At 45.6% G+C, this 25,286-nt stretch overlaps 1 protein-coding gene across 2 annotated transcripts in view; it reads right to left on the bottom strand.

Moving 5' to 3' along the window:
* Positions 1–23,110: 23,110 nt before the first annotated feature.
* TALDO1 (transaldolase 1) overlaps positions 23,111–25,286 on the bottom strand; it is a 93,292-nt gene continuing 91,116 nt past the window's right edge. For both annotated transcript variants that reach the window (XM_033928709.1, XM_033928708.1), the window contains one exon: positions 23,111–23,344. In XM_033928709.1, coding sequence (XP_033784600.1) covers positions 23,316–23,344 — 29 coding nt within the window. In that variant the 3' untranslated portion in view covers positions 23,111–23,315. The remainder of the gene's footprint in view (positions 23,345–25,286) is intronic.

The following is a 25,286-nucleotide window of genomic DNA, read 5'->3' as shown; positions in this document are numbered from 1 at the left end:
ATTACAGTGAAAGTATAATGAGAAATTGTAAAAATGTAATGAACAGAATGATGATACTAACCTGTCTGTGTTACTGGAGGCAAAGAAGGCATAAACACGATTTTCATGATCAGCATCCAAAAATCTTAAAATACACCTGAAAGGGTTGAAGAAGCAAAAACTTGTGTTCACCCAATGTTAGAGGGTCAGGATAAATTAACTTTGATACATGGGCTGGGATCAGTTTTACAAATAGTGCACTTCCTATTGGAGATCAGACAAATGTGGAAATGTATGAGATTCAGGGTGTAAATGACACAGTTTCGAATTGTGTGCCTATCCCAGTAGAAATGGAACAGAATAATAATAATAATAATAACAGCTTATATACCGCAATACCGTGAAATTCTATGCGGTTTACAAAGATTAAGCAAAGGTACAAATTGATTGACTTTAAGAGGGGAGGAAGAAAGAGGGTTAATAGGACAGGAAATCCATTTTTGAGGAGAGAGTGATCAATAGAACAAGTTAAACGCTATAGAGGGGAGAGAGAAGAGAGGATCAGTTGTCTAGATACTTTAGGAACAGGTGTGTTTTCAGACGTTTCCTAAATTCCTCATAAGTAGTGGGCAAAAGCAATTGTTCTAGGTCTTTACCCCATGATGCTGCTTGGTGCGAGAGAAGATGTTCATGGTGTTTTTTCAGTTTACAACCTCTCACTGGGGGGGAAACGAAGTTGGAATGTGAGCTTCTCTTGTGTCTATTGGCTGAGAAGACGAAAAGGTCAGTTATATATTTAGGGGCAAGTCCGACATTCCATTGTAGAAAATACTGCCAGCAGGAGCGTGAATGCAGACAAAGAAATAGTTGATGTGGCTGGTCTTGCATAGTGGCAGGGTGCAGAAATTCCAAAGACTTCTATAACTTTGGTTCATGAGATCATACCCATCCAGGCTGGATAAACTGGGGCTCTTCTCTCTGGAAAAGAGGAGGCTCAGGGGGGATATGATAGAGACCTTCAAAATACTTAGGGGCATAGAGAGGGTGGACAGGGACAGGTTCTTCAGACTAAAAGGGACGACAGGTACGAGGGGGCACTCAGAGAAACTGAAGGGAGATAGGTTCAAATCAAATGCAAGGAAGTTTTTCTTCACCCAAAGGGTCGTGGACAAATGGAATGCGCTCCCGGAGGAAGTGATCCGGCAGAGTACAGTACAGGGATTCAAACAGGGATTGGACAGATTCCTGAGGGAAAAGGGGGTCGTGGGGTACTGAGGGAGGTGCTGGGGTGTTGCATAAGTATAGACAGCTCACCAGGTCGTGCAGGTGCAAGGCCGGAGGGTTAGGACATTGATGGGAAGATAGGACTTCGATGAGAAACCTAGGGGGCAAGGGGGCCCCTTCTGGTGATTAAGGCAGTTCATGACCTGTTGGGCCGCCGCGGGGGCGGACTGCTGGGCGGGATGGACCTCTGGTCTGACCCGGCAGAGGCACTGCTTATGTTCTTATGTACTCAATTATCTCCACCAGTATGTGCAATGGACTTTTCCTGACTGGAAAGGGGTCACAAGTGGTGTCCCGCAGGGGTCAGTGCTGGGACCGCTGCTGTTCAATATATTCATTAACGATCTGGGAACGGGCACGAAGTGCGAAGTTATCAAGTTCGCGGACAATACAAAACTCTCCAACAGGGTCAAAACTGTTGAGGAATGCAAAGAACTACAGAGCGACCTGAACAAACTGTGTGAGTGGGCAAAAAGATGGCAGATGAGCTTCAATGTGGAGAAATGTAAGGTCTTGCACATGGGGAAAGGGAACCCCATGTACAGCTATACGATGGGAGGAAGGGTGATGGGGAAAGGCACCCTAGAAAAAGACCTGGGGGTATTGGTGGATACAACAATGAAGCCAGCGGCGCAATGTGCAGTGGCCTCAAAGAAAGCGAACAGAATGCTGGGCATTATCAAAAAAGGTATCAATACCAGAACGAAGGAGGTTATCCTGCCATTGTATCGAGCAATGGTGTGACCACATCTGGAATACTGTGTCCAATACTGGTCACCGTACCTTAAGAAAGACTTGGCGATACTTGAGAGGGTCCGTAGGAGAGTAACTAGGATGGTAAAAGGAATGGAGAACCTTTCATATGCCGAAAGGTTAGACAAAGTGGGGCTCTTTACCCTGGAAAAGCGGAGACTGAGAGGAGACAAGATACAGATGTATAAAATCATGAAAGGCATAGAGAAGGTGGAGAGGGACAGATTCTTCAGACTAACAAAAACAAGAGGTCATTCAGAAAAACTGAGAGGGGACAGATTCAAAACGAATGCAAGGAAGTTTTTCTTTACTCATAGGGTGGTGGACACCTGGAACACGCTTCCAAATGAGGTAATAGGACAGAGTACAATACTGGATTTCAAAAAGGGACTAGATGACTTCCTGGAAGCAAAGGGGATTGCAGGGTATAGATAGAAGGTTACTCTACAGGACATAAGCGAAAAGCGTATGAGTTTTAGGGTAGGAGCACTATCAGGTCCTGGACCTGAGGGGCCGCCGCGTGAGCAGACTGTCGGGCACGATGGACCTCCGGTCTGACCCGACAGAGGCAATTCTTATGTTCTTATGTTCTTAATTAGCTACGCAGTGCACTAAGGCAACTCAGCAGCATGATCTTAGTGCAATTCTCTGAGGTGGCAGATATCCCAGTTTGGGCACAAGACAAGCTAGAGTGTGGAAGGATGCACGCTGAACTTCTGTTAGAGCAGGGGTGTCAAACTCAATCACATAAGGGGCCGAAATCTAAAACATAGGCTAAGTCGCGGACCAAATGTTTTATTATAATACTTAGTGGACAGCCTTATTATTAAGTTTTTATGGAAAAATAAAACCCCTAGGATAGTGCATCACAAATTAAAACTACCCAAAATTAGAGGTGGATTAATAATAATAACAGTTTATATAGCGCAGGACTGTAAAGTTCTATGCGGTTTACAATGATTAGAAAGATGCTACAAATAGAGTAGAACTTACTTAGTTGAAGAATAGTGGCTAGCAGTTTAAGGGAACAGTTGTGATGGGGGGATTGAGGTGGGAGATTGTGATGGGAGAGATTGTGCAGATTCGCTACCTAGGTATTTCATATTTCAAGAACAGGTATGTCTTTAGGTGTTTCCTAAATTCACCATAGTTATTTACATTTATAATGAGTTTTTCCAAGTCTTCGCCCCATAATGCCGCCTGTTAAGAGAGATGTTGATGGTGTCTTTTAAATTTACATCCTCTAACCGGTGGGGAGATGAACTTTGGGTGTGTACCTCTCTTGTGTCTATTGGTTGAGAAGTGGAAGAGGTCAATTATATATTTAGGGGCTAAACCGGATAGTACCATAAAGCAAAAGCATCCCAGCTTGAACTTCGCACCTGCCTCCATCAGCAGCCAGTGCAGGAATCGATAGGAAGGGGTTATGTGATTGGACTTCTTCAACCCAAGGATCAACCTGACCGCCGCATTCTGCACCAGTTGCAGTCTCTGCATGTTCTTCTGGGAAATTGCCAGATGAGCGATGTTACAATAATCGAGATGTTTTAGTATTAGGGACTGTACCAGAAGCCTGAATGATGAAGCGTTAAAGTATGCTCTAATAGACCTAAGCTTCCAGAGAGAAAAAAAAAACCCTTTCTGACTAGGAAGCTCACTTGGTCTTTCATGGTTAGGCCTTGGTCCAGTATTATCCCCACAACCTTCATTGTAGGTTGAATAGGGTAGCTGGGTTTGTTGATGCATAGTGATGTTGTGGTGACAAGTGGGTGTGGCAAGGTCACAAAGAATTTAGTTTTTCCTGGATTAAGCTTCAATCTGAATTCTGTTGTCCATTGTTCTATCAAGTTTGGTACTTCTGTAGCCATGGGGGTAGCTTCAGAGAGAGAAGTAGCGAACGGGATAATGATTGTAAAGTCGTCTGCGTAACTGAATAATTTTATACGTCGCTGGGCCATCTATGCGCCTAGTGATGACATGTAAACATTGAAGAGCAGTGGGGATAATGGTGACCCCTGTGGAATGCCAGATGGGTTTCTCCAAGTATTAGAGAGGTTGTAATTGAAACATACTTGATAGGTGCAGGACATAAGGAAACCTTGGAACCAGTTTAGAACCTCACCTCTGCTGCCAATTGCATCTAAGCATTGTAACAATTTCTCATGATCGGCTAAGTCAAAGGCTGAACTCATTTGCCTGATTTAAAATGGTATCACCTAGCTTTTAGACTTGCTCAATGTCTAGGCTGGTATCAAAAATTTGACTGATGTTCCAAGATGGTTGGCTTTTGACAAACTGCTAATTTCTCCAGTACCTATACATTTAGTACCATTCATAGATAAATTTCCATATAATACATCTTTAAAAGTCCTCAAATCTTTGGCTTCCAACATCGTTACATTCTACAAGTCTATAAATGATAGTGTTATGGAAGTGAATCATATTCCTTTACGGTATAATAATGCCATTGATTCCCATCATATCTCTGGTCTTGAGAAGATTCACAGATTAAAAAAATATATGGTCTCTTTCTCAGTTAACCTTTCAAGGTAAACTTATGCTGATAAATGACTTGAAATGTATTTTGGATCACTCTGATTGTATTTTACAAAATTGGCAAGAGTTCTCAGAATTTCTTAACGATTTAATAATCCCAAGGAGAGAGAGGGCGCCTACTTTACATAACTTCTCTAAGCTCACCCAGTCTCTTTTAATAGGAAAAAGAAAGCTTCCAAATAATATAAAATTATGCGAGAAGTCAGTAGCAAAGTGGTTATCCCCTTTGATGACCTCTGGGCAGAAGAATTGAATTTAATCCCTGATGAAATAAATTGGAATTCCATCTGATTTCTATCAGCTAGACTGACCATGTTTTTGTTTTGCATAGGGCATATTTGACCCCTAATAAAATAGCTAAGTTTAAACACTCAGTTTCATCAGGGAAGTGCTGGTCTTGCCATATACAACCTGGCACTCTTATAAATCTCCTTTATAAATGTCATAACGTACATTTGTTCTGGTCAAGTGTATGGCCTAGAATTCGTTCTATAACTCATTTAGACATTGGTTTGCCTATCTCTTGTAAGGCTTTATTTTGCACTCCTCAAACCCAGATATCTCAGTTCCATCAAAGTTCTTTAAAATATCTGACACTATGATAGCTCTGGCTATCCATCACATTGCCTGCAAATGGAAAGACATATCTAATCTCAATTTTCATGAATGGTGGAATCATTATTTGAAGAAATATTTGAATTATTTGAAGAAATAATTGGGTTGTTTTTTTTTAAATTCTTTATTCATTTTCATAACTTACATCACTTGAAATTCTACAATTATTCATATTAAATAGAAATATCCCTTTCCCTCCCATCTTTTCAACATCTCATAACGCTTATATCATATAATAAAGTCCCCCCTCCCCCCACCCCATTCTTTCATGTGTACAAATCAGGGAAAAAGCACAGTTACTTACCGTAACAGGTGTTATCCAGGGACAGCAGGCATATATTCTCACATGTGGGTGACGTCATCTACGGAGCCCCGGCGCGGACAGCTTTTCAAGCAAACTTGATTGAAGTTTCAAGTTTGCACACTGCACCACGCATGTGCGTGCCTTCTCGCCCACTAGAGGGCGCATCCCACCTCGTGGTCCTCAGTTCCATAACTAGCAAGGAAGCCATCCCCGGGGAGGCGGGCGGGTTGTGAGAATATATGCCTGCTGTCCCTGGATAACACCTGTTACGGTAAGTAACTGTGCTTTATCCCAGGACAAGCAGGCATGATATTCTCACATGTGGGTGACCTCCAAGCTAACCAAAAAAGGGCAGGTGGGAGGATGGCAATTTAGGAAAACAGATTTTGCAAAACTGACTGGCCAAACCGGCCGTCACTCCTGGATAAAGTGTCCAGACAGTAATGAGAGGTGAATGTATGAACCGAAGACCAAGTGGCAGCCTTACATATGTCCTCCATCGGAGTGGATCGGAGGAAAGCTATCGAAGCTGCCATCGCTCGGACCTTGTGCCCCGTGACTCGACCCGGGGGAGGAAGGCCAGCCTGAGCGTAGCAAAAGGAAATGCAAGCGGCCAACCAGTTAGACAGAGTGCGCTTGGAAACTGGATGCCCTAATCGATTGGGATCGAAGGACAAAAACAATTTGAGGAACCTTCCGATGAGGCCTGGTGCGTTGAAGATAAAATGCCAACGCCCTCTTACAGTCAATGCGTGTGAAGCGCCGTCTCGCCAGGATGGGAGTGGGGCTTCGGGAAGAACACAGGAAGGACAATGGACTGATTGAGGTGGAAGTCAGAAACAACTTTAGGTAAAAACTTAGGATGGGTGCGGAGAACCACCATTGTCGTGATGAAAGACAGTGAAAGGGGGTCCGCAACCAAGGGCTTGCAACTCCCCGATCCGCCTGTCGGAGGTGAGGGGCAATTAGAAACACCGCCTTCCAAGTCAGAAATTTCAAGAGGGACTTGTTGAGTGGCTCAAACGGGGGTTTCATCAGTTGAGCCAGAACCACATTCAAATTCCACACGACAGACGGAGGTTTAAGAGGGGGGCAAACCCTGAGTAACCCTTTCATGAAGCGTGTCACCAAGGTATGGAGGTGACAGAGGGCGTCCCTCCAGAGGTTGGTGGAAAGCAGAAAATCGCACTGAGATGAACCCGCACCGAAGAGGTTTTCAAGCCGGAGCGCGACAAATGAAACAAATATTCTAAAACCGAGGATACCGGAACTGATACCGGATCCAGGTGAAAAGACGAGCACCAGGTGGCAAACCTGGTCCATTTCTGCGCATAGCAAAGCCTCGCGAGATCTATGCGGTAGGCTTCCAACACCTCCTTCACCGATTGAGACAGGTCCGTAGGAGTCAGGGAACAAGAAACCAGGCTGTCAGTGCAATGACTGCAGATTGGGATGGTAACATGGATCCTTGACTCTGAGACAGCAGAGAAGGGAGAGGACAGGCAGGGGAAGAGGCTCTCTGGCACTGAGCTGGAGCAGCAGGGAGAACCAGTGCTGACGCGGCCACCGAGGTGCTGATGAGAATCATCGTGGCCGTGGACGATTTTAGGTGTACCAACGATTCGCATGATCAGAGGGAACGGAGGGAAATGCATACAGGAACCTCCCTTCCCAGTCGAGTAGGAAGGCATCCGCTTCCAGACGGTCCTGCGAGTACATCCGAGGAACAATAATAGTGTAGTTTGTGTGTCTCCGGAGAGGCAAAACAGATCCACCTGTTGGCGTTCCCCAGCGAGCGAAGACCTCGCGTAGAACTACAGAGGTGTAGAGTCCACTCGTGCGGTTGCAGAAGTCGACTCAGTTTGTCCGCCAGGCAATTCCGTTCTCCTTGGATGTAGACTGCCCGGAGGAAGATGTTCCGGGAGGCCGCCCACATCCCTAGGAGGCGAAGAGCTTCGGAGCAGAGGGGCCATGACCCTGTTCCTCCCTGCTTGTTCACATAATACATTGCCACCTGATTGTCCGTGCGGACGAGGACCACCTGGTCCTGCAATATGGTGAACGAAGGCTCGAAGTGCTAGGAAGATGGCTACGCAGCTCTAGCACGTTGATATGACACTGACGGTCTTCTGACGACCACAGGCCCGTGCGTGCGAAGACCGTCGAGATGGGCTCCCCACGCGTACTCCGAGGAGTCCGTGGTCAGGACCTTGCGAAAAGGCGGAGTGCGAAACAATAGCCCCCATGGACAGATTTGAAGAGTCTGTCCACCAACGCAGCGATTTCCGCAAGGGCGGAGTTACCGAAATGAGGCGAGACACTGGGTCGCACACCTGGCGCCACTGGACGCGAGGGTCCACTGAGGGATCCTCAGGTGTAGCCTCGCAAACGGCGTGACATGTACCGTCGAGGCCATATGGCCCAGCAGCAATCATCATGCGCTTGGTCCGACACCCTTCTGATAGTTGGGAGACCTGGCGGCTCATCCGTACCAAGGTTTCCACCCGCTGGGTCGGCAGGTAGGAGCGTAGGCGCACCGTGTCCAGCCACCGCCCCTAATGAATTGAAAGAGACTGCGACGGTCTCAACTGAGACTTTGGAAAGTTTATCTCGAACCCGAGAGTTTGCAGGAAGGCAATAGACTGTCGGGTCGCTGAGATAACCCCCTCCCTGGTCGGGCTTTGATGAGCCAATCGTCCAGGTAAGGGGAACTCATGGAGTCCACGTGCCCTGAGGGCTGCTGCCACCACCACCATGCACTTCGTGAATACTCGTGGGACGCGGCCAGGCCGGAAGGGCAGTACCCTGTACTGGAGGTGAGTGGTCCCACCTGGAATCGTAAGAATCTTCGACAGGCGGGGTGCACCGGAACATAGGGTGTATGCTTCCTTCAGGTCGAGGGGAGCACATCCAGTCCCCTTCCCCCAAGAGGGGGTACAAAACCGGGAGAGATATGCATTCGAAACTTCTCCCGGGCCAGGAATTTGTTGAGCTTCCTGAGGGTCCAGTATGGGGCGCAGGTCCCCGTCTTTTTGGGACCAAAAAGTAGCGGGAGTAAAACCCCGTACCCCACTGGTCCTTGGGGACCGGCTCGACCGGCTCCGAAGCTTCAAGAGGGCTTTGGCTTCGGTTTATAAGGGTCGGTAGCTGCGAACGGTTGCAGGGGAACTAAACTTGGGGGACTGTCCGGCGGCGAGGACACAAAGTTGAGCGAGTAGCCCTCGGAGACGATCCGGAGCACCCAAGCGTCTGAGGTAATCCCGGTCCATGCCTCCCGGAAGAACCGAAGACGGCCCCCGATAGGAAGGGTGTTCCTGAGAAAGTGCGGAGGGGAACCCGCCCCGTCCGCCTCATCCCGTCAAAAGGAAGGCGCTGGCTTAGAAGGGCCCTGCGCCGGGGCTTGGGGTTGTCCCCCTCTGCCCTCGCTGAGACGGACGTCTCGGAGGCGGTCTCGAGAAAGCCGGGGTCGACTTCTGAGGGTATCGGCGCGGCGGAGGCCGAAAGGGTTTCTGCGGCGGGGGCCTAGGTTTGGGGCGGACCAGGGATGCTAGAGAGCGCTCCTGTTCCGACAAGCGCTTGGTCGCCGCATCCAATGACTCGTCGAATAACTCGGACCCCACACAAGGCAAGTCTGCCAGGCGTTCCTGCAGGTTTTGGGTCCATGTCGAGGGTGCGAGCCAGGCCAAGCGGCGCATGGCCACCGCGAGGGCCGACACCCTCGAAACCAGCTCAAAGGCGTCGTACACTGCATGGAATAGGTACAACCGCAATTGAGACAGGTTGGACATAAACTTGTCGAATCCTGCTCTTTGGGAGTCCCGGTAACGAGTTTCCGATATTGAGGAAGGTCCTTCACCATACCACGCAAAAAGGAGGAAAAGGTGAAGGCGTAGTTTAGAACCCTGTGGCCATCAGGGAATTTGAATAGAGGCGGCGGCCAAACTTGTCCAGGGTCCGCCCCTCCCTGCCTGTGGAACCGCCGCAGAAACCCGTGAGGGCTGTGAATTTTTTAAGAGCAGACTCCACCAGAAGAGACTGGTGTGAGAGCTGCGCCTTATCGAACCCTTTAGGGGGAATCGTCCTATACTTCGATTCCATTTTTGAAGGCACAGACGTGACTGTAAGAGGGTTTGACAAGTTCTTCAGCCAGGTTGCAGAAGGACACTGTTGAGAGGGAGTCTAGGCACCTCCCTAGGAAGAATGGGGAGGTCCTGTTCCTCCAAAAATTCTTTGGAATACCGAGAGCCTACCATCAGGTCAATCCCCAGGGCTTGGGCCATGTCCTGAACGAAGGATGAAAATGAGGACTGGCCTAGCCTGGGGAGAGGGGGTTCTCGACCGCCCCACCGAGGAGAGGGGGGAGGCCTCATGGGAATAATGAGGATCCCTAACCGATCCCGAATCCCAGGATCCCCTCATCGAGGGCCCTCGAGGGGAAGGGGAAGTTGTCCTCCTCGCAGAAACCCTTGGGTGAGGACCCCGGGGTTCGTGGGACACTCTCACCGTTTCCTCGGCGAGGCGGCCCGGGAAGACTTCCGCATGTGGGTGAGCGGAGGAGCCTCGGGTTGTCGAGGCGCAACTCCGACACCTGCAACGCCTCGCCCCCGAACGACATGAACGGTCGCGCCGAGGCGAGCCTCGGGGCCGCTTAGACTTCCTCGATCGACCGCCCCGTCCGAGGTCGCGTCGAGGGGCGAGGCGTGTCTGGAAGACCCGGAGGAAGAGGAGGAAAGACTGCGCATCTCTGCGCAACTTTTCTTTGGGCCTTACACTCCGCATCAGCGGGTTCCCCCGAGGTCGAGGTCCGGGGCGGGGCCGAGACCGAGGTGAACGGGGTCCCAGTACCCGAGACCGATGTCGCCGAGGCCGGGGCTCCCGAGGGAGCCGAGGCCGGGGCCTCCGAGACCGAAGGCGTCCAGGCCGAGGTCGAGGCCGCCGGAACCGCAGCACGCTGCAACATCGTTCCAGGGCTCCCGACAGCTCCGATGAGATCAGAGCTCGGAGGAGATCCTGGAAGGCCGGAATCCCCACGAAGGGTGGGGAGTTTCCGAGTCCGGGGTCACACTTCCCTGGAGGGCGACCTCGGTCTCGAGTATTCCCTCGGGGGTGTGGCGAGTCGAGGTCCGATGCGGGCCGGGTCGACCCACCCGCCTTGGCCTGACTCGAGGATGGCTTCTTTGCTGAAGGGGGGGATGGAACAGAGGACTTACCCGAAGCTTGCTTCACTGACGACGCCTTTCGAGGAAGAGGGCCGAGGCGAGGGCCGAGGCCCCGAGGACGGCCGAGGCCGAGGGTCAAGGCCGGGGCCGAAGCCGAGGCCGTACGTCGAGGCCTTAGGCGGCGCGTCGACGGCGAACAATTCGGCCATTCTTGCCTTACGGCGACGGAGGGCCCTGTTTTGGAAGGTAGCACAGCGATCAACACGAGTCTGTCGGATGTTCGGGCCCAAGACAGACAATGCACCACCGGTGAGGGTCAGTGATGGAAAGCAACCTCTCAGACCGGCTGCACTTTTTGAATCCCGTAACAGGACGGGACAATCCACGAAGAAAAAGAAGAGGCCGGGAACGTACCGACGTCCCGCGGCCACGGCTTCCGGGAGCCCCCGGAACCCGACGAAAAACGAAAGACTTTTTTTTTTTTTTTTTTTTTGAAAAGAAACGAAAGGAAAAGAGTACCGCGAACTAATTCGAAGGGAAAAACAAACTAAACGCGGCAGCTAGAAGGCAAAAACACTGGAGCTCAGATCCACAGGGCTTTCTTGCTCCGCGGAAAAATTTGAACTGAGGACCACGAGGTGGGATGCGCCCTCTAGTGGGCGAGAAGGCACGCACATGCGTGGTGCAGTGTGCAAACTTGAAACTTCAATCAAGTTTGCTTGAAAAGCTGTCCGCGCCGGGGCTCCGTAGATGACGTCACCCACATGTGAGAATATCATGCCTGCTTGTCCTGGGATAATAATACTTATTCATTGCAATAATTTGTTAATGGCCCCCACACATCTTGAAAGTTATTAAAATTCCCTTTCGAATAGCTAATGTTCTTTCCATTTTATAAATATGACACACTGAATTTCACCAAAAACTGTAGTTTAATCTATTCCAATTTTTCCAATTGCAGGTTATTTGCTGTATGGCAACCCCTGTTAAAATAAGTAAGAGCTTGTTATTTTAGGAAGATATTTGGCTCTTAGCCCTCATTAGAGCATGCCAAATAATACTGTATCATACGATAATGCCACATGATTTCTAACAAGCTGTTAATTTGGCCCCAAATTGGATTTTCCAGAAAGCCATAATAAATGGACAATAGAACAATAAATGATCTAAAGTCCCTGCTTCAAGATGACAATGCCAACATTTATCAGACTTAGAGCAGTCTAATTTTTGTAAACGAACAGGGGTCCAGAATGCTCTATGCAACAGGAAAAATCATGTTTGTCTCATAGACGTAGACATCATACATCTCATCCTCCAAGACCAAATTTGTGGCCATTGAGACGCAGTAATTTGATGCTTAATCTCAATACTCCAAATGAGCGGCCTGATGTCCCAGGAAATCCACCTGAAAGCACAAGAATTCCAAACTATATTGATTATTAAGATTTTTCCATTCAGGGAACCCCACCTGAATGGCCTACTTCAGTTGCATCCAATTAAAATTTTGTGATTTGTTAAGGCCATATTTATGTTGCAACTGTGAAAACTCAAGCAGTTTACCATTAGAAATAACATCATCTAATACACGTATTCCTGCAATCATCCAATGCTTCCAGATGACTTTAAATCTGCCAATTTGAATCTTGGAGTTCAGCCATATAGGTTGATTGTGAATTGGAATAGGTGTTAAATTACTTGCATATCTTATTGTTTTCCATGTGTCTATAAATAATCTATTTTCTTTATATAATCTAGGCATTTTGATACTAAGTACATGGCATAATCGCAGAGGAAATATGAGGGGCCATTCCAACCATAACCAATCCAGGATATTATCAATAGGCTCTGGGAGGATCCAATACATACCCTGGCACATAATATAGAATTGATAGTACCTGTAAAAGTTGGGGAAATTTACCCCTCCCTCTGCAATTGGTTTTTGCAGAGATACTAAAGCAATTCTAACCTTTTTTGCCAAGCCAAATAAATTTTGTAAGAAAACAATTTAACTTTTTATAAAAGGACCCCTAAAAAAAACAGGTAACATACCCATTTGATAACAAACCACAGGCAATACCATCATTGTAATAGTTTGAATTCTCCCCCACCAAGATGTAAAGGATTCCATTACTCACACATTTCTGTTACCTTCTGTAATAAAAATTTTTCATTCACTTTCATTGTTTCTTCCGTGTTTTTTATCCAAATACCTAAATGTTTTATTCCGTCCTCTTTCCATAGAAAGGGGAATGTTTCAAATAAACCTTTTGTACAATGGACATTAAGTGGAAGAATTTCTGATTTACTCCAATTTATCTTACACCCTGAAGATTTTCCAAATTTTTCTGTCAATTCTAATAAGCTTGGAATGGTTGTTTCGGAATTTCTCAAATGAAGCAATAAATCATTTGCATAAGCAGAAACTTTATATTCCCGATCTGAATAAGGAATACCCTGTATCTCCCTTGCTTGCTGAATAGCTAATAACAAGGGTTCTAATACAATATAAAAAAACAAAGGAGACAAAGGACAGCCTTGTCTAACCCCCCTCTGCAACCTAAAACTCTCTGAGAAATTATTATTAATATATAATCCAGCAGCAGGGGAGCTATACAATGTTTGGATCATTTGTATAAATCCTGAACCTATACCAAACCATTCCATTGCTTGATACATGAAGGCCCATTCTACCCGATCAAAGGCCTTCTCTGCGTCCAAGGATACAGAAAAGGCCAGATCATTCATGGTTTTTGTTAAATTTAACATATGAAAAGCCAATCTGGTGTTATTAGAGGAATGTCTCTGAGCAACAAATCCTGTTTGGTGCATAAAAATAATAAAAGGGAAAGCCTTGGCCAAGTGTAAAGCCAATGTTTTAGGTAGAAGTTTGCCATCTACATTGGTTAAAGAAATAGGCCTGTAATTTGAAATCAATGTGGGATCTTTATTTGGCTTTGGCAAAACTATAGTAACAGATTCTGCCATAGTACCTATGATGCAACCATTAGTTAGTTGGACCTGATATAAATTTAACAAATAAGGTAATAGTGTATCTTGAAATGATTTATAAAACTACTGTGAAACCATCACCACCTGGATATGATTGCTACAGCCGACAGTGATCCTCTGCATGCTACTTTATTGTGAGAACTGGAAGCTGTGTGAACCTACAGCTGATGTGGCGCTTGTACCGGCAGGCCAGCTTAAGTACAAATTTGAAATTGTCTGGCGGGCCAAATTTTATTACACCATGGGCCAGATTTTTACATGTGTGTTAGAGGGAGAAGATCCTCCACCACAAAAACAGTAACCATCAAGCAACAGTATTTCATCAAGCAACAGAACCAATGACTAAGATAGAGGAGAGGAGTTTGATTGGACCTACCTCTTTGGCATGTGGCTCAGTTGCTAATATGGGAAGCTCCTTTGGGCTCCCTATAGACTCTTGGGCCTTAAATCAGGTTTCCAGATCTGTAGTAGCCTCTTAATCTGAAATGATGTTTACCGTAACTTTAACCCCAAATCGTTTCCTCTGTCTTAGACATAGCTAATGGCTTTTGGAATCTGTCCCTTGTCTCTGAATGCCAGGACACAACAGTGCTGACCAAAGATGACACATCCAGCCTGGACCTGACCATTCCACAGCAATGCCTACTCTTCAGAGTGCAATGGGACCCAGGTGGCAGGCATGTGGTCTCTGTCAGCAGGACTGGAACATGGAAGAATTTTGCTCTAAGTGACCTTGATGATGATCATGATTTAAAATGTTTCTTCTTTTTCTTAGCACCCACAGTTAGAATGCATACATGACTACCCCAGACCAGTTTTGGCAGAGACCCTGTCCTCCCAGTAGGTCAGAACAGGTTACAAGCAAACATTCACAATAGAATACTCCAAGAAGCATATTTTGCAGCTGCAGAGATAGATACATCTCAAAGAGTTAGAGTTTTGTGCCTTTTCTGATTAAGAGATGGTTATGTTATGCATTATTTGTACATATACTTTGCTCATTTGTGCACACAAGAAGTATGTCTATTGCTATGACACTGTATTGGGAATCCAATGGATACCATATATGATTATGTTCTTTGATATAATGGAAGATTAGGTTTTCACCTTCAATAATCTTTCCGTTAGTCCCTGGATTCAGTACACTAGGTGTTCAATCCCTTCCCACAATCCAGGAGTTGCAGAAATCCAAACACTTTTCTGAGCACACGCTCCTCCCACCTCAGAGAGTTAGAGCCCCCTGTAGTTCAGTCCCAAAGCCAAATAACATACCTGACCAAATCCATGACAAGGAAGGGGGTACTGGGGAAGCTCCCCAGCAACATAAACAAGTTTATGAACTGGTCTGGTCTGCAAAATAAGAAGACAAGCAATAAACAGGCACAAGGCAACACAGAAAAACATTGACGATCAATGTAGAACTAACCTACTTTGTGCAACAAGTACCCATATGAAGCAGTCTTAGGTAAATGTATACTCACTGTAACAGGGACCTCGCGCTGTGTCCCTGACATAAGAAATGCAGGATGTAGATCAAGATCTATAGCATGTTAGTCCTATCTTTGTGTCTACTCCCAAAGTTAGATCAGTGCAGACTAAGGGGAGAATGTGGCGCAGTGGTTAAAGCTACAGCCTCAGCACCCTGAGATTGTTGGTTTCAATACCCACGCTGCTCCTTGTGACAATGGGCAAGTCACTTCATCCCCCCCATTGCCCCAGATACATAAGATAGATTGTGAGCTCGCCGGGACAGAGAGGTAAAACTGCTTGAGTACCTGAATAAATGCATGTAAACCATTCTGAGCTCCCCTGGGAGAACAGTATAGAAAATTGAATAAATAAATAAAAAAGGTAAACAGATTTGTGCTGCACCTTTTAAGCCTGTTCCTTTAAGGAGAGACAGGAAAATGCCTTGGTCACAAACTAACAAGCCTCTGGTGCTTTCACCCGAGCTGAGCGAGGGGGAGGGGCGTAAGATATCAGAGCCCTTTTTCTCCAGCAGAGTGCAGGCAGAGGAGCAGGAGATGGTGTTGGAGATTACAGACGCTGAAAACAGCTGTGAGTGTCACCAGGTGAAGATTTTCCCATGTTGGATACAAGCCAGATGGACTGGGAAAATGTTCCTTTGCCACTGCAATCTCCAGATACCGTGAACTGCAGCACAGCTCTTAAAGCAGGTCAGAATTTCTGGTATAAAGAGGGAAAAGTTTTCTGTTGTGATTGCTGGGTTTTTTTTTCTTGGCTAAAACGTGAGCTCAAGGCACCAGAGTATGTCCATTTGGGAGGAGCTTAGCCGGACTCTTTAAAAGATAGCTTTACTTTTGGACATTAGGAAAAGTTTTCCTTCATGTGTTTTGTTTTTCTCTCTACTATTTGTCACTGTGCTTATGAGAGAGAAGCCTAGAATTGTTAAGGGTGCTATTTTTTTCTCTTTGCCCGAGAAACATCAGGGAAGTGGCAGAACTGTGCAAAGAAAACCACTGCATAACTTTGGGCGGGAGGGCAGGCGGGCTACTGAAATACTTGGGTCAGCCTAACCAGTCCAGGCAAGTGGAATCCAGGCCCGGTGCTGCTTGGAATAGCAAGGGCCTACATTGTGGGTGATTCCAACAGTGAAGTTTAACAACATAAGAATTGCCACTGCTGGGTCAGACCAGTGGTCCATCATGCCCAGCAGATCGCTCATGCAGCGGCCCTTAGGTCAAAGACCAGTGCCCTGAGTCTAGTCTTACCTGCATACGTTCTGGTTCAGCAGGAACTTGTCCAACTTTGTTTTGAATCCCTGGAGGGTGTTTTCCCCTATAACAGCCTCCAGAAGAGCGTTCCAGTTTTCCACCACTCTCTGGGTGAAGAATTTCCTTACGTTTGTACGGAATCTATCCCCTTTCAACCTTGGAGAGGGTGAACAACCTGTCTCTATCTACTAAGTCTATTCCCTTCATTATCTTGAATGTTTCGATCATATCCCCTTCTCAGTCTCTTTTCAAGGGAGAAGAGGCCCAGTTTCTCTAATCTCTCACTGTACGGCAACTCCTCTAGTCCCTTAACCATTTTAGTCACTCTTCTCTGGACCCTTTCAAGTAGTACCGTGTCCATCTTCATGTACGGCGACCAGTGCTGGACGCAGTATTCCAGGTGGGGGCGTACCATGGCCCGGTACAGCGGCATGATAACCTTCTCCGATCTGTTCGTGATTCCCTTCTTAATCATTCCTAGCATTCTGTTCGCCCTTTTTGCCGCCACAGCACATTGCGCAGACGGCTTCATTGACTTGTCGACCAGTACTCCCAAATCTCTTTCCTGGGGGGGGGGGATCTCCAAGTATTGCACCAGACATCCTGTATTCGTGTATAAGATTTTTCTTACCAACATGCATCACCTTACACTTATCCACATTAAACCTCATTTGCCATGTAACGGCCCATTTCTCGAGTGTGTTTATGTCACACTGCAGGTCTTTGCAATCCTTCTGCGTCCTCACTACTCTGAATAACTTTGTATCGTCTGCAAATTTAATCATCTCGCTTGTCTTACCAATTTCCAGGTCATTTATAAATATGTTGAAGAGCACGGGTCCAAGCACCGAACCCTGTGGCACTCCACTTGTCAATTTACCCCCACTCTCTGTTTCCTATCTGCCAACCAGTTTTTAATCCACGTGAGTATTTCACCCTCGATTCCATGGCTCACAATTTTTCGAAGTAGTCATTCATGCAGAACCTTGTCGAACGCCTTCTGAAAATCCAGATATACAATGTCTACCGGGTCACCCTTGTCTATCTGCCTGTTTACTCCCTCGAAGTGCAGCAAGTTCGTCAAGCAAGATCTTCCTTTGCTGAAACTGTTCTGGCTGGTCCTCATCAGATTGTGTCAGTCTAGGTGATCGATGATGCAGTCCTTTATCAGTGCCTCTACCATCTTTCCCGGTACTGAGGTCAGACTCATCGGTCTGTAGTTTCCCGGTTCTCCCCTTGAACCTTTTTTGAAGAACGGCGTAACATTCGCCACTTTCCAGTCTTTAGGAATCCTTCCCGATTTGATCAATAGATTGGCTATTAGCTGGAGCAGTTCAGCTACAGCCCCTTTCAGTTCCTTGATTACCCTTGGATGGATGCCATCCAGTCATGGGGATTTATCAATTTTAAGCCTATCAATCTGCCTGCATACCTCTACTGGACTGGCCATCAACCCTGTAAGTTTCCTGTCTTTGTTTCCTGCATATAGCCTGTCGGCTTCCGGTATGTTGCGTATATTCTCTTCGGTAAATATGGACACAAAAAATGTGTTTAGTTTGTCGGCGATTGCTTTGTCCTCCTTTAGCACTCCCTTTATTCTTTTGCCTGGAGTGCAGGAAAAGGATTTGGGTTTTTTTTTTCTGTTCTGTGCAAGAGGTGTTGTGGGGGAAGGGCAAAAGCTCTTTTTCCTTCAGGAAGAAAAGAAAGACTGGTATGAACTATTATGAACGAGCTGATAATTTTTTGAGTTTTCTTTTTGTAAGCTCTGTTATTGTTACCCTGATCAAAGGAAAGGTGAAGGGCTAAGCCAGCCTACCAGGGTTACTTAAGATCCAGTGTGGACCAGTATATGAACTTTGATCCTGACAAGTTTAATATAAGTGGCTATAAGTTGAAATTTTTATTTTTCCTACTTAAAAACTGTGTGATGTTTTGTTGGAGTACATTACGTCAGAGCCAGAGGTCCAGCAGTGCGCTTGGGAGGCACTGAATCTTAGGCAGAAGTTTAAGTCACACATCCAACTGTTTGGCTGGCAGGGTTCAAGCTGGCTGTTAAATGGTTAGCTGGGTGTCCCTGTCACATTACAGAAAAATTAACTCCCCACTGGACCCATCTACTGGCTGAAAGATCCCCAAGCCTGTAAGGAGAATAACCGAGGCCAAAGAAAGCATGTGATGCAGAACAACTGAGAGGGTGGGCATCACTGAATTTTCCAGACTCTACCAGAAAGAAGATTATCGAAGGTGAAAACCTAATCTTCTATTCTGTTATGTCCCTTCTGGATTCAGTATGCTAGGTGGTTGCAGCCTGAAAGCAGGGCAGCTAAACTAAACTAAACTAAACCTTGGGTTTATATACCGCACCATCTCCACGAATGCGGAGCTCGGCACGGTTTACAGGAAGAAGGATGAGAGAGGAACTATAGTGGAGAGATTAAAGAGTTAGGTGTAAAGGGGGAAGGTGAGAGGCCTAAGAGGGGGGGAAGTGTTACAGTTTTGAGAATAGAACCAGCTGGGAGAAGTCGAGAAGAAGGAGGAGGAGAATCAGTTGAAAAGGGAGACAGAACGGAGTGAGAAGGAGCAGGGCAGAAGAAGGCAGGCGAAAGGTAGCTCCGCCCACCCCCTGATGTCAGCAAAACTCGGATCCATAGCTTCCCCTTAAAAGGGGAGGGGCCAACGGCGAGTCCACCACTGCAGCCCGAGAGCAGGGCAGCCTGGAGAAGTCAAGAGGCAGAAGGAGGAGAATCAGTTAAAGAGCAAGACAGAACAGAGTGAGGAGCAGGGCAGAAGGCAGGCGAGAGGGGCAGTGGCAAGAGGTAGCTTCGCCCACCCCTCTAACATCAGCAAAACTCAGATCTGGAGCTCCACCTTAAAGGGGGTGGGGCCAACGGCCCTCAGCCGTTTGGTGCGCGTCGAAGGCGCCTCGGTGACCGTATCCTTAAAAAAAATTAAAATAGCTTGTAATTGGAAAAACTGGAATAGATGAAACTACAGTTTTGGTGGAATTCAGTGTGTCATATTTATAAAATGGAAAGAACATTAGCTATTCAGAAAGGAAATTTTAATAAATTTCAAGATGTGTGGGGATCATTAACAAATTATTGTAATGAATAGGTATTATTTTCCCTGATATGTACAAATGAAAGAATGGGGTGGGGGGAGGAGGGACTTTATTATATGGTGTATGCATTATGAGGTATTGAAGGGAAGGGATGGAAAGGGATAATTCTATGTAATTTAAAGAATTGTAGAGTTTCAAGTGATGTATTTAAGTCCAAATGGTGTTACTTTTTGATGCACTTGATGTAAGTTATAAAAATGAATAAAGAATTAAAAATTAAAAAGGGCCAAGCTTGCTCTAGTGTTTTTACAGTGCTTATCCTCTTTTAATTTTCTTCCTTACCATGAGTCTCATTCCTTCGTAATTTCCTTTGCGGAAGTTCAGTGCCGTGGCTGTCATTCTGGACCGATGTTTCTCCCCTGCGTCCAGGTCGAAGCGGATCATGTTGTGATTGTTGTTTCCCAAATTCCCTTCTACAGTCCATTTAGAATTAAATCCAGAATTGCATTTCCTCTCGTATTTTCCTTGACAAGTTGTTCCAGGAAGCAATTGCCTACAGCATCCAGGAACTTGGTCTCTCTAGCGCAGCCGGAGGTGCCTAGGTTCCAGTCTATCCCTGGATAGTTGAAGTTGCCCATGATAACTGCGTTGCCCTTCCTTGCAGTTGTATTTAATCTCATCTGTCATTTCTCCATCAATTTCCTTGGACTGCCCTGGGGGTTGGTAGTAGATGCCGATCCTCGTTTCCGGCCCATTTGTTCCTGGAATTTTGACCCATAGAGACTCTAACATATCCGTCTGTTGTTGCATGTTCTCTCCAGTAGATTCAATTCCCTCTTTGAGTAGCAGTTCTCAGTGGCTCGAATAGGGTTTCCAAAAGGCCCTGTAGAATGAAGGTAAGATTCCACAAAGGGAAAGAATGACGCAAGAGAGGTCACAAATGATGTGCCCCTCTCGGAAACTTGATCACATCTGGATGAGCAGGAAACAAACTAGAACTCTTACATGTCTTGAAGCACAAAAAGCAGTTACTTACCATAAAAGGTGTTATCCAGGGACAGCAGGCAGATATTCTCACATGTGGGCGACGTCACCGATGGAGCCCTGGTAAGGACACTTAAATAGTCCTGAGACCATCTAAGTGAGCCCCCCAAACATACATAGATACTTCCATGGTGAGTACTTTCTGATATGGAGGAATGTGAAACAGCAAACCTCTGGCAAGATTCGACAGATCTACCACTGAAGGGCTTGATGAAGAAGTGAAGTGACTGATCTTTCAAGAGAGGGGATCAAGAGCTTGAGACTATTATTAGAGTCCACTAAGCTGATCTGAGATGAAGTCTCGAAGAGGGTAACATGAACTATGAATGCTATGTGCCCTAAGAGTTGCATCATTTGTCTCTCTGAGATAGTGTGTAGACTTAATTGCAAAGATGAAGCAAAGTATATTGTCTTTGTTGAAGAAATGCCCTTAGACCAGGGGTGTCCAATGTCGGTCCTCGAGGGCCGCAATCCAGTCGGGTTTTCAGGATTTCCCCAATGAATATGCATGAGATCTATTAGCATACAATGAAAGCAGTGCAAAGATGAAGCAAAGGGAAGAAGGGACGTCTGCTGGGATGTGAGAGGACTCTCTTGGAGGATGGTTTGGGAGAATGGTCACAAAATAGAGAAAATAACCCTCCTTGATGACTTTGAGGACCCAGAAGTCTGTAGTGATGAGAGTCCAGTGCAGATGAAACAATTGCAGATGATCTCTGATGGGTTGGGGAAGAGGCTGAGGAGGAAGAATTTTGGCCATGCTCTCTAGAAGCACATCAAAAATACTGAGCTGGCTTTTGAGGGGCCGAAGACCGAGTCTTCTAATGTTTCTGCCTCTTCTGAAATGGAGGTTTTATAGAAGATGTGGATGGATAACTTCTCTTATAGGACTAAGTAGTAGGTTTTGTAGGAGGCTTAGATTATTGACTCTTAGTCTTAGATCTGTTTAAAGAGTTCCAATTCTGCTCATGCTGAATAAGTTTTTGAGTAGACACCTCTATGTAGTCGCCAAAGAGTTCTTCACCAAGACATGGAATGTTGACTAAGTGATTTTGAAGATTAATATCCATATCAGAAACTCACAGCCAAGCAAGATGCCTCATATCCACAGACATGGCAGATGCTCTTGATGTTAGCTCAAATGCATCAAATACTGTTCTGGCCATATATTTTCTGGTTTGAAGGATTAATGTGAGTAGCCTGCTCGATGGTTTTGACATAGAAGGAAAATTTTTGGCAGCAAGAAAAAAAACCGCTGAAGGAAGAAAAAACACAGAGGTATGAGGGCCCAACTTAACAGAAAAAAACTTTTTAAACCAAAATAAACAAGGAAAATAAATATTAAAAAAATGTCAAAAAGCCAAGAAAAAACATTGATGGGAAGGCAATGGTCGCACTGGACAGAATCCAGAAAAAAAGCACTTTTTCACTCCGTGGAAATGAAGAACTTAGCTACTGCGAGCTGGCTTTGGGTGGGAAGGCACTCACGAAGTTTCTAAAAACTTAAGTGGCAATACACTTTTACCACTGTTCTTACCGGGCTCCGTGGATGATGTAATCCACATGTGAGAAAATGCTGCCTGCTTATCCTAGGATAATTCCATATTATTTTAAAAACACCAAAAGAAACCTACTCTTAACAAAAATGGAAATATTTTAGGCTTTATATGACAAAATTACTTTTTTTAAGATGTAAAAATATTTTGTTCAACAAAGTGTAAGTAAACATGGGATTCAATTCCTCTTCTGGGACTGTAAAATTTAAGAGGAACATGACACTTTAACTCAGTGAGCCACATGGGATTGATTCATTTTACGTCATTTTCCTCTTATGTTATTTAAATATTGTTTCATATCAATTCTTATTATTACTTTAGTACAAAAAAATGAAGTCCATTTCATTAAAATAAAAAAATAAAATTTTCAATGTAATTTATCTATGCAATCACCCTTCTAGGGGTTTATTTGCTTAATCCAAAGAAAAAAAATACTACTACATAGCAATGGGCCACACTGAATTCTCACTATAAACCAACTCTGTCACAACATTAACAATAAAGCTAAAGCACCACTCAACCTTTGCCCCTTGTGGGACCATCTCCCTCCCGCTCACTTTCAAGGGTGCTTTTCAAAATCAAATTGAAGTTTTCTCTCCAAGGGGCCAGAATGCAGCAGCCATTCTCACTAGTTGCACGTGGTGCCCCGAAGCTTCTCCTGGCGCAACTTTCTGTTTCTGGCTGGGTGGATCGCATCAGAGGAGAGACTTTGAGGCAGCTGCATGCAACTTGTGAGGACAGGCCCTTCAGAGAAAAAGCTTTGATTTTGAAAAGCACCATGAAGGGAGGGAGATGGCTTGACAAGGGGAAAAGATTCCCGGACCGCAGGGCCCCCTGGAACTGTGGGGCCCAGGGCAGCTGCCCTGTTTGCCCTCCCCTAACAACAGCCCTGCATTTGGGAAATTCTGATACCCGACCTGGTAAAAGCTATGGTTTCCATTTTCAAATACAAGGATAAAATATATAACCATAAATAACTTTGGCTCTCTGAATTTTAAGGCAATGTTCTTAACAGGTATTCTTATACTAAATCATAGTAAACACACTAACACAAACAAATTTAAACGTCAATTTTAATAGTACATCAATAGACACCATTTTGGTCCTTTTAATAACAAGAAATGAAAAAGCTAAGAATCAGTAGCCAGCAGTAAGACTGTTGCATGTGAGTGATCATGAATCTTACTCTGCAGGTCCCACGTGATCAGTAGAAAAATTTAGGCACCACTTTGGTTTCATAATTCTCTCTCAATTTTCTATTTACCATTTTCTGTACCAAACATTCGTACCTGTGGGGGGGGAGGAAAGGTTATTAGTATTTTACTTTAAATCTTTTTTTATTAACAAGAAAGAAAACACAATCAAACAATGGCAAAAGAACATACAAGGCTTTTGTTGTATAAGAAGGGTTACCCGCCATCTAGTATTTTAATGCTATATAGGCTTGTTGAAGGTAAAATTCCATTAAACAAGCATTTTGAATAACTAGCACCCAAGCCTACATGAGCCTTTCAATAGTAGGTCGCAAGATTCAGGTGTCTCTATTCTGGAGTCACAACTAAAGTTGATGACTATCCTGAAAGTACATTGAACATGCTTCAAAGACTTTTCTTATGCAGAGTAACCCTACTGTAGCTGCCTGAAGATGGAATTTAAATTGATTTCCAGTTCGATTACTATTTGCATACGCTGAGAGATTGGAGAAACTGGGTCTCTTTTCTCTGGAGGGGATATGATAGAGATCTACAAGATCATGAAGGGAATAGAGAGAGTAAAGAGGGACAGATTCTTCAAACTTTCAAAAAATATAAGAACAAGAGGGCATTCGGAAAAGTTGAAAGGGGACAGATTCAAAACAAATGCCAGGAAGTTCTTCTTTACCCAACGTGTGGTGGACACCTGGAATGCGCTTCCAGAGGACGTAATAGGGCAGAGTACAGTACTGGGGTTTAAGAAAGGATTGGACAATTTCCTGCTGGAGAAGGGGATAGAAGGGTATAGATAGAGGATTACTGCACAGGTCCTGGACCTGTTGGGCCGCTGCGTGAGCGGGCTGCTGAGCACGATGGACCACAGGTCTGACCCAGCAGAGGCATTGCTTATGTTCTTATGCATGTCCATCTGCACATAGTGTTTAGTTTTTCCTTAGTAATTAGTACATTACAGACTAGAACTAACGCCAGCTCAATGTTGGCGTTAGCATCTAGCATGTGCGGCAATTCTGCGCGAGCTAAGCGCGCGGTAAAACCGCTATCGCAGCTTAGTAAAAGGAGCCCTAAATGTGTATTATTGTATTAGTTAATTATTATTAGTTATTTTCCAATGCTCAAATGGTATAGAGCAGCATCTCTTAAACTTTTGTAACTCCGGCACACTAAACGGAGCAAATGTTTTTTGTGGCATACTAAATGCAGCAAATAGTTTTCATGGCTGGAAAAAATTTCTGGGGAGAACACTGATGCCCTAATTTTCAAGGTCCAATCACATCAAAGAATGATGCTTATCTGGGCAGTTGTATAATAAAAAGAATGGATAAGATAACATGAAAGTGAAATTGTCATGAATCAGAGGGATACATACCCTGTAGGTCCTAAAAGCAGGCTTGTGGATTAGATATAAACTATGAAGGCAGTGGTGTACCTAGCATATGTGACACCCGAGGCCCATCATTTTATGACACCCCCTCATCTGTATGAAAAACATGATTTTTAGTAACAATCCACACATCACACAAGAGTGTACCTAGGAAAAGGCAGCATCCTATATAATAAAACGCTAGCCGCACATGCGCACTCAGACCTGCGTGATCTGTAATCCCTGATCCGTGATCTGTAGGTCCGTGGCCAGAGTGCGTATGCGGCGGCTAGACAAAGCGGGAGAAACAGATTCGAGCGCTGTGGCCGACTCACGATGGGAGGATGCGCCGCAGCAAAGTGCTGCACAGGTACTGGAGGGGGAGAGACATATCGCTTCTGCACCGGTATTAACATCCCTCCAGCATTGGCAGTCGCTGCACGTTAAACAAGCTGCTTCGCGACTTTCTCCTGCAGTTGAGTCCCTCTGACGCGTCACTGATGACGTCATCAATGACGCGACAGAGACACTCAACGGCAGAAGAAAGTCGAAGCAGCCTGTTTAGCGTGCTGCGGATGCCAACGCTGGAGGGAGGTTTGATATTAAAGTCATCTTGCTGGGAGGGTCGCAGAGTCAGCGGGGGTTGGGCTGGGAGGG

Source organism: Geotrypetes seraphini, chromosome 19 (assembly GCF_902459505.1).
Source record: "Geotrypetes seraphini chromosome 19, aGeoSer1.1, whole genome shotgun sequence".
Classification (NCBI taxonomy): domain Eukaryota; kingdom Metazoa; phylum Chordata; class Amphibia; order Gymnophiona; family Dermophiidae; genus Geotrypetes; species Geotrypetes seraphini.
Note: the sequence above shows the minus strand (reverse complement) of the source record. Positions and strands in the feature narration are given on the sequence as shown.